The sequence below is a fragment of the Centroberyx gerrardi genome, unplaced genomic scaffold (assembly GCF_048128805.1).
Source record: "Centroberyx gerrardi isolate f3 unplaced genomic scaffold, fCenGer3.hap1.cur.20231027 Scaffold_88, whole genome shotgun sequence".
Lineage (NCBI taxonomy): Eukaryota > Metazoa > Chordata > Actinopteri > Beryciformes > Berycidae > Centroberyx > Centroberyx gerrardi.
The window spans coordinates 1-10,000 of NW_027605223.1; the positions used below are offsets into that span (position 1 = coordinate 1).

General features: G+C 44.3%; 1 protein-coding gene across 1 annotated transcript; it reads right to left on the reverse strand.

Annotated features, from left to right (window-relative positions):
• Nucleotides 1-1,325: 1,325 nt before the first annotated feature.
• Nucleotides 1,326-7,514, reverse strand: LOC144538284 (pantothenate kinase 1-like; the record flags this gene model as incomplete). The annotated part of the gene is made up of 2 exons (XM_078282363.1): nt 7,110-7,514; nt 1,326-1,472 (listed from the first exon to the last, which is right to left on the reverse strand). Coding segments are annotated over exons 1-2 (415 nt in total), but the record flags the coding sequence as incomplete, so codon positions are not given.
• Nucleotides 7,515-10,000: the final 2,486 nt, after the last annotated feature.

The following is a 10,000-nucleotide window of genomic DNA, read 5'->3' on the forward strand; positions in this document are numbered from 1 at the left end:
GTCTCAAGTCAAGTCCCAAGTCTAAATGTAGATTACCAAGTCAAGTCCAAGTCAAGTCCATGTCATTAATGTCAAGTCTCAAGTCTAAATGTAGAACAGCAAGTCAAGTCAGAACAAATCAAGAGTCCAGTATCAATTTAATATCTTAAAGAAAACTAAATATCTAGGACTTTTCAATGCAATATGGTTTTAATAGGATAAAAACTTGGTAAGAGCATCATGAGTTTGATTTCTATAATCAGTTTCAACTTCAATAAATTCAATCATTCCATACAAATTCAGAAACAGAATTTAAATTAAAATTTACACAAACACAAGATCTCAAGTCAAGACTTTAGAAACCTTTTCAAGTCATCAAAGTACAAATCAAGTCAAGTCTCAAGTCTTCTCTTCATGCATCAAGTCGAGTCTCAAGCTATTAAAACTGTGACTTGAGTCCAGGTCATGTGACTTGAGTCCCCACCTATTCTAATAATGCTAACTGCAGTGGACTTGGATTGTGGATGTGGAGTAGAGTGCACTTGTATGTGTGTGTGTGTGTGTGTGTGTGTGTGTGGACCGACCAGGGCAGGAATTTCACTTGCTAGCTAGCTGTAAAATAAATGTTCTGTTTTTATGTTAGGTAGGCTAACACCGGTAGCTGGCTTCGTTACAACATTAACGTTACTTTCATTCGTTTTTTTCCCCCAGCAACCGTCATGCCGAACAAGCAGCGGAGGGAGAAGATTCTGAAGAAGTGCTTTCAGTGTTTTTTTTAGAAGGTGGGTGGAAAATGAGTGTTCCCTGTCTCTACCTCTCAGGTAGAGCGGCAGTTCTCAGTCAGGGAGAGAAGGCAGGGAGACTGGCACTTAAGCCTGCATACGTCCACCACTGAAGACCTCCTCCTCATCAAGTCGCAGGTTGTGCTCCTGCAGATTATCAAAGCCAAGAAGCGGCGGCGAAACGGTGGGCAGCTGGCACCACCAAAAAGAGGCCAAACATTCATCCATAAGGAACCCCAAAACACACTGCGACTCCCCCCGACTCCCCGTCTTCAAACGAGTCCGGTGACTCTGATCAGTCCAGGGCTGAGAGTGTATGAACTTTTGACTCAGGAGTTTGTACACATATTGGTATTATTTCACTGATAGTTATTCTATGTATTAAAAATAAAATCATCCTTAACCCTTAAGTTAAATTCATTATTTCCGTGGACTTAAAATCATTGTTTTATTTGATGGCCTTGCTGCCCTGGCATTTGGCCTTTGTGCCCCCAAAAAATTGACAACACCAAAGGCCAAGTGGCCTTTCCCCTAAAATGATGAAATTCCAGGCCTGGGACCCACCGTAGGCGATGTTGGAGGTCAGGTATCTCCTGATGGACTTGAGGTTCTCCACCTCCTCCTGCTCCTCCTCCGCCGTCACGTCCACCGGCTCAAAATACACCAGCTTGACCAGAGTTCCTCCAATATCCATCCCAAACCAGGGGAACGCTGGGAGGAGGAAGAGGAGGAGGAAGGAGAGGAGGAGGAAGAGGAGGAGGAAGGAGAGGAGGAGAGGAGGAGGAGGAGGAGGAAGGAGAGGAGGAGGAGGAAGAGGTCGAGGAGAAAGGGGAAGAGGAGGAGGAAGGAGAGGAGGAGGAGGTCGAGGAGAAAGGGGAAGAGGAGAGGAGGAACAGGAGGAGGAGGAAGAGGAGGAGGAGGAGGAGGAAGAGGTCGAGGAGAAAGGGGAAGAGGAGAGGAGGAGGAAGAGGAGGAAGGAGAGGAGGAGGAGGAAGAGGTCGAGGAGAACGGGGAAGAGGAGGAGGAGGAGAGGAGGAGGAGGAGAGGAGGAGGAAGAGGAAGAGGAAAGAGAGGAGGAGGAGGAAGAGGTCAAGGAGAAAGGGGAAGAGGAGAAGAGGAGGAGGAAAGAGAGGAGGAGGAGGAAGAGGTCGAGGAGAACGGGGAAGAGGAGGAGGAGGAAGAGGAGGAGGAGGAAGAGGAGGAGGACGGAGAGGAGGAGGAGGTCGAGGAGAAAGGGGAAGAGGAGAGGAGGAAGAGGAGGAGGAGGAAGAGGAGGAGGAGGAGGAGGAAGAGGTCGAGGAGAAAGGGAAGAGGAGGGGAGGAGGAAGAGGAGAGGAGGAGGAAGAGGAGGAGAGGAGGAGGAGGAAGAGGAGGAGGAAGGAGAGGAGGATGAGAAAGAGGTCAAGGAGAAAGGGGAAGAGGAGGAGGAGGAAGAAGAGGAGGAGGAGAGGAGGAGGAGAGGAGGAAGAAGAAGAGGAGGAGGAGGAAGAGGTCGAGGAGAACGGGGAAGAGGAGGAGGAGGAGAGGAGGAGGAAGGAGAGGAGGATGAGAAAGAGGTCAAGGAGAACGGGGAAGAGGAGAAGAGGAGGAGGAAAGAGAGGAGGAGGAGGAAGAGGTCGAGGAGAACGGGGAAGAGGAGGAGGAGGAAGAGGAGGAGGACGGAGAGGAGGAGGAGGTCGAGGAGAAAGGGGAAGAGGAGAGGAGGAAGAAGAGGAGGAGGAGGAGGAGGAAGAGGTCGAGGAGAAAGGGAAGAGGAGGGGAGGAGGAAGAGGAGAGGAGGAGGAAGAGGAGGAGAGGAGGAGGAGGAAGAGGAGGAGGAAGGAGAGGAGGATGAGAAAGAGGTCAAGGAGAAAGGGGAAGAGGAGGAGGAGGAAGAAGAGGTCGAGGAGGAAGAGGAGGAGGAGGAGAGGAGGAGGAGAGGAGGAAGAAGAAGAGGAGGAGGAGGAAGAGGTCGAGGAGAACGGGGAAGAGGAGGAGGAGGAGAGGAGGAGGAAGAGGAGGAGGAGAACGGGGAAGAGGAGGAGGAGGAGAGGAGGAGGAGGAGAGGAGGAGGAAGAGGAGGAGGAGGATGAGGAGGAGGAAGAGGAGGAAGGAGAGGAGGATGAGAAAGAGGTCAAGGAGAAAGGGGAAGAGGAGGAGGAGGAAGAGGAGGAGGAGGAGAGGAGGAAGAAGAGGAGGAGGAAAATGTCGAGGAGAAAGGGGAAGAGGAGAGGAGAAGGAAGAGGAGGAGAGGAAGAGGAGAAGGAGAGGAGGAGGAGGAAAAGGTCAAGGAGAAAGAGGAAGAGGAGAGGAGAAGGAAGAGGAGGAGAGGAGGAGGAGGAAGAGGAGGAGGAAGAGGAGAGGAGGAGGAGGAGAAAAAGATAGAGATACATTTAGAGAGACATATAGTAACATCAAGAAGTTCAAACTAGTTCCTCCTGTTTCCATCCTAAACAGAGGGAATGCTGGGAGGAAGAGGAGGAGCAAGACCAAAGTAATCAATCAATTATAATCAGCTGATTACAGTTAATTTCATTAAATAATTGATCAAATTTGGAGAGCGATCGCATGGCGTCAGAAGACTTGGATTATGCTGCAGCTGTATGGAGACATTTATGGATTTTTTTTTTTGTGCCTTTTTTGAAGCCTAAAGGACTGGACTCCATTTACTGCAACTGTTTGGAAGAAAGCTAGAAGAAACTACACTACCAGTCAAAAGTTTGGACACTTTTCTTTATTTTTACTCTTTCCCACATTTTAGAATAACAGTAAAAACATCAAAACTATGAAATAACACAAATGGAATTATGCAGCGACCAAAAAAGTGTTAAACAAATCAAAACTATCTTATATTTTAGATTCTTTGCCTTGATGGAAAGGCAAAGGCTTTGGAAAGAAATTCATACATAGGATCAACTTCACTATTTATATTTGACTAAGAAACTCATTTCATTTAAGCAGAAACCTTTAGATCAGAATGCTTTAAGAGAATGAGAAACATTCAGTCAGGAGTCAGACTGTGACTGAATGACTGAACCTCTATCCCTTTAATCTCTCTTCATAATCATCAACCATGATCATTCACAGGAATATTTGTTCCATCTGCTGTCAGGGTGCTGTGACCTCTGACCCCTGACCTCCTTCCAGTTGGTCGTAATGTCTGTGATGTAAGAACTGAAGCAGATTCAAGAGAGGAATGAGAAAATGTAAAGTGTAAAGGTAAGATAAGCCGAGAGACTGGAGGTGAAAGGTAAGAGAACCAGAGGAGCAAAACAAACACACACACACACACACACACACACACACACACACACACACACACACTTGTTATTGGAAACCCATAACCTGGTTTTGAAATGTGAACTGGAGTAGCCTGACGTGTTATTATGGTCACGCCACCGAGAGCAAAGTACCATACACACACACACACACACACACACACACACACACACACACACACACAAAACTGGAAACACAAGGATGTTTCAAGTGTCACAATAACAGACTGAACATGAGAAGTTTGAGTCCGACAGCAGAGATCAGCCAGCAGACTTTGTGTTGGAATCACATTCACTTTGTCGTATCAAACTGCTGAATTCAAAAAATGAATTTGAATGAATGAATTCAAAAGACTGATTTTGTAAGGCATTAGAATTGAATGGGATTATTATTGAATTAAACTTTTAATGATAATTTCATGTTCATGTTTTCTCTCTTCAGATCGAGTTCTGTGAGAAACATCCAGAGACTGAGGAAAAGCAAACGAGCAAAGATTCAATCCAACATCAGACGGCAAACGTAGTTTTCACTAGCTAGTTGAACTTTTTGTTCTCGTCTTGTTTCTCGCAAAACAAAAACCAGAAACCATCAAACAGCGAATGTCTGAAACTGCCCAGAGGCTCATGAAAACGAGTAGCCTGTGTTTAGCCTGGGTTAGCTTAGTTTAGCCTGGGTTAGCTTAGTTTAGCCTGGGTTAGCTTAGTTTAGCCTGGGTTAGCTTAGTTTAGCCTGGGTTAGCCTGTTTGGCTTGGTTTGACCTGACTCAGCCTGCATTCCTCAAGCCAGATCTTCTGCTGCAGATAGACAGTCATTATGAAGCCTAATGGGACAGGAATGACACACACACACACACACACACGCACACACACACACACACACACACACACACACACACACACACACACACACACACACACAGCTCCTGTATGACAGATTCAGATTCAAACTGAAACCTTCCTCAGTCTGACAATAAAACACCTGAACTCAACCTGCAGCAGCTTCACTTCTGTCTTTACAAAGAAGTTCAGTGAAATATCATCTGTCCTCCGCTCTTAAAAAACGGTTCTGTAACGTACCAGAAGATGGTTTTTTGGCGTGTACCACAACAGAACCCTGTCCGGTTCTGCACAGAACCTTCTGGAACATCTGAAGTCCGACACTGGCTTCATGTTCCTGTTTATTATCTCAGATCACGAGTCACTTCGTCCAAATCTCATTTTGGATCCAAACTCCCTCCAAAGGCCCTTTAAAAACACACCTGTATGATACGTTTCATCAGGAATTCATCGGTGCTGATTTGGAGAGCCGGTGTGTTGCAGCAGCACACACACACACACACACACACACACACACACACACACACACACACACACACACACCATCAACCAAACACGTAAGCTGCTAATAATCAGTAGTTTTAATAATCTCCTCTTCCTGTCTTACCTGGTTTCTTGATAATCAGCTTCATATTTCGGCTTTTGCTCCAACAGGAAAGTCTGTCCAATAAAACTAAACTTTTTTACTAAACTAAAACAGTTTTCTTAATATAATAACACAGACTCGGTTAATGCAGAAATACAATAGAAACAGAATAGAAACTGAGTGAAGCTGTTTGTTGTCCCACTGACACACTGACACCTGGATCTGCCCTCAGCCAGTCCTGACAGCTGATTGGCCGACGCCAGCTGTCCGTCAAGTGGGAAGACAGGGGGACTGAGGGGAGGGGGGGAGAGAGAGAGAGAGAGACAGAGAGAGAGAGAAAACAAGTGTGTGTTTGTGGTCAGAGAGTCAATGGCTCATTCATCCCAGTCAGACCAGTCAGGAATTTAAATGAGAGCAGACTGGAAGAATGGGGATGAGAACCACTGAGGGATAGAGCTGAAGAGAAGAGAAGAGAAGAGAAGAGAACAGAATAGAATAGAATAGAATAGAATAGAATAGAATGATCAGAGCCTTTAACATCAGACTGAAAAACTGTATAAGTTTATTCTCTCTCTCTCTCTCTCTCTCTCTCTCTCACCCCCCCCCCCCCCCCAACACACACACACTTTTCCATTGCAGGTCAAACTGAACTGGGTCGGCTCACTTGACCCCCTGACGCACACACACACACACACACACACACACACACACACACACATCATTAGCTGTGAATATCCTGATGCAGGTTACTCCAAGTCAGTGATGATGTAATGTAAACTAAATATTTAAAAAAAGATTTAAAATGATCTGATTACAAGATAAAGTCGTTTACAAGCTTCTGACAAGCAGCAGTTCAGCAGGACTGTAACCATAGAAACGACTGGTGATGTCACCACCTGTTGTACTCTGTAGAATGTGACATCATCACCCGGCACCAAAGATCAGCCAATAGCAGATGGCAGTTCAGCAGCAGGTTGTTACATCACGCTTTACTCAGATTTGGAGTTTAGTTTTATAATTTCATGACATATTTTACAATTTCCCCAAACATTTCCAGGCCTGGAAAACAATTTTTTTAAACTCCAACAGGATAACAGGATTTGCATGGCGGTGGAACCCGGACTGCAGACTGACCTCACTGCCCTCATCGGCCAATCAGAGCTGAGTATTCAGAAGCTGTGTGATAATAGGAGGAGTCAGTAGAGACTGAGCATGTCTGCTGCTGCTGGAGCTTCACATCCAAACACTGAGCAAATGATCACAATCACTATTATTATCATCATTATTATTATCATTATTATCATCATTATTATTATTATTATTATTATTATTAGTAGTAGTAGTAGTAGTAATAGTAGTAGTAGTAGCCTGTTAGTGTTATTGTTGCTGTTATTGTAGTATTATCATTACTGTTGATATTGTATTATTATCATTGTTATTATTATGGTTATTATACTGTTATTACAGTTAGTATTGTTGCTGTTGTTGTTGATGATGATGATGATGATGATGATGATGATGATGATATTATTCCTAGCCTACTGCTGCTATTCCCACGCTGTAACAAACCCATCGGCCAACAGCCTCTCCTCCTCATCACTATCAGGCTCATTAGCATTATAATAATAATCATCATTTATTCTTATTATTCCGGCTGCTGTCACTCACGCGGCCGGTTCTTCCTGCCGGAGTCCATCCTCCGCCGGATCCTGCATCTCTTGGCCGGGGATCCGCTCCGCTGCTCCGCCTGGACGGGACCAGCACAGCTCCCGGTCCCGGTGCAGCTCCCGGTCCCGGTCCCAGCCCCGGTACAGCTCCCAGTGTGGCTCCCGGTCCCAGTATGACTCCCAGTGTCTCCGGAAAAGCCGGGGAAATGGAAGCCGTTGGTTTGGTGACAGGGTCTCTTCTGGTCCGGGGACCCGCCGTGGTCTTCCATGGTAGAGAGAGGCAGAGACAGAGAGAGAGAGAGAGAGAGAGAGAGAGAGAGAGAGAGAGAGAGAGAGAGAGAGAGAGGGAGACAGAGAGAGAGACAGAGAGAGAGAGAGACAGAGAGGCAGACAGACAGAGACAGGCAGGCAGAGGACAGACAGCTTCTCCTTCTCTAACAGGGAAATAAACCGGAATTTCCAGCAGAAAGTGGGCGGATCCAAAATGTCTGGACTGATGCTGCCTTCAGGCTCCGCGGGAAAAACCGAGATTACACTGCAATTTGGAATAAAAATCATTCATATCTCACTGGAGACCGTTTTAAGAGCCCCGAAAGTGTTTTTAAGACTACATGTATCTGAATGCTTTATTCAACTGGATTAAATAGGCTTTATTTACCAAAATCTTAAGGCTAAACATATTTTGCATCTACTAATTCCAAATTAACTGAAGCAATGTCATTTATTTGAATCCCTTTTAAATAAAGGGAGATAATTAAATAAATGTAGACCTAAAAGAAACTGAATGAATAAATGAACATATGTGCAGTTTGTGCTCATGATGCCAATGCATTCTGAAACGTTTTTTCCCTAAAAGATTATTTCACAGCAGTCTGCAGCAAGACCACATGGTGGCGCTGTTTGATAAGAGATGGGGGGGGGGGGGGGGGACTAGGAAAGCAGAACATATTACTCCTGTACTGAGATCAATTCATGGCTCCCGGTACAGAATAGAAATGATGTCCAAGTATTACTGCTTGTTTACAAGGCTCTAAATACATCTCCGCCCTGCTCACTGGCTGTAAACCAATCAGATCCCTCAGATCATCAGGCATGTGTCTCCTAAATGCACCTCGAATTTAATCTAAATCAGGTGAAGGTGCATTTAGTCACTATGGTGCCGTTCTCTGGAACAAACTACCTGCTGACCTGAGATCTGCTACAACTGTATCCTCCTTTAAAAACAGTCTTAAAACGTTGCTTTTTTCTCAGGCTTTTGGTAGTTAGTGTGTGTGTGACTGTGTGTCTGCTGTAGGAGGAGGACAGGAGTTATAAAAAGCTGTATTTTATATGTGTGTGTGTGTGTGTGTGTGTGGCTGAAAGGTTATTTTATTTATGTGGAGTATGTTATATATAAGTATTCTATCTCCTTACCTCCTATGCTCCTAAACTGTGGAACACCCTCCCAAAGAATATTAGAGAGGCTCTGTAAGCATTTTCAAACGACTGCTAAAAACTTATCTTTTCATCTTAGCTTTTAAGTAGCCTTCATTTGAACTGTTTCTGTTCAGGATCCCGACAGAGCTGACACGGGCAAGTACGAATTTTCATTGGTCTTGTCCGGGTAATGCTTACTGCACAAGTGAACACTATATGTGGGGGGGACAGAGCTTTACCCTGTATGATCCTCATCCATCTGTGGATGGGGAGGTTTTTGACCAAGAGGAGAATCTGTGATCCTCGTCTGCCTGAGGCAGTGAGATCTGACGTAAATATCAGATCAAGAGTAGAATCAGGAAGGACAGGGGAAAAGAAAATTAAAGAAAAACATATGGGTTCACTCACAATGTGCATCTAAAAGTGGGAGTATTTGTTGTGTTCTTCTATCTTTCTATTTTACTTGATTTGATTCTTTTTATGCAATGCATCTTGCTTGTTCTTTTATATGAATTTTATCTTTTTAATCTGTCTTTTATCTGCCTTTTATTGATGTAAAGCACTTTGAGCTGCATGTTGTGTATGAAAGGTGCTATACAAATAAAGGTTATTATTATTATTATTATTATTATCTGTTACTATTTTGTCTTGTAATGTGAAGCACATTGAGCTAAATGTGCTCTACAAATAAAACTGACTTGACTGCATAATATGAGTAATAGTGTTAACATGCTGTGCTGTGTTTCCAGCAGCACTACTGACACTCCAGTAGCTGGAATCACTGGAATATGTGTCTGTTGTTTTGTGTTTTTAACATATCAAGTGGTGCCAGTTTCATTATTTGACATTATATTGGCCTCAGGAAGCCTTAACGCCCTGCTGACACCTTTCCCTCCTCTGAATATATTACAGACGGTGCTCTTGTTCATTATGGAGCTGCTTTTGTTTATGATTTTCTTGAACCATTCAAACTGTTGAGCATGTGTGTGCACCGGCTAATAATCGAATAATCGAATAATCGAATAATCTAATAATCTAATAAAAGCCTGCAAAGACGTGCTGTAGTGCAGTGGTTCTCAACGTGGGGTCCGGGGACCACCTGGGGTCCTTGAGGGGGTTCCAGGGGGTCCCCAGCAAACTGGATGAATTGTTAAACTTCAGCATTATTTCATTTACAAGAAGTTAACACAGTTAGAGGATGTAGAAGAAAGATGTTCTGATCAGTTTCTCTGTTATCTCTCTACCTGCAACACAGACAGTCAGGGAGTTCTGCACTAAATCAAATCTGACAATAAAAATATTCTCAGATTTGGCTTCGAGAGACAAAATCTCATCAGATGGGGGTCTGTGGCTCTAATGTGGACTAAATTAGGGTCCTTGATATGAAAAAGGTTGAGAATCACTGCTATAGTGCATTAATTATGTTTATAAGACATTATTCTCGCAGAATTAGAATTCATAATCACAATTCACAAG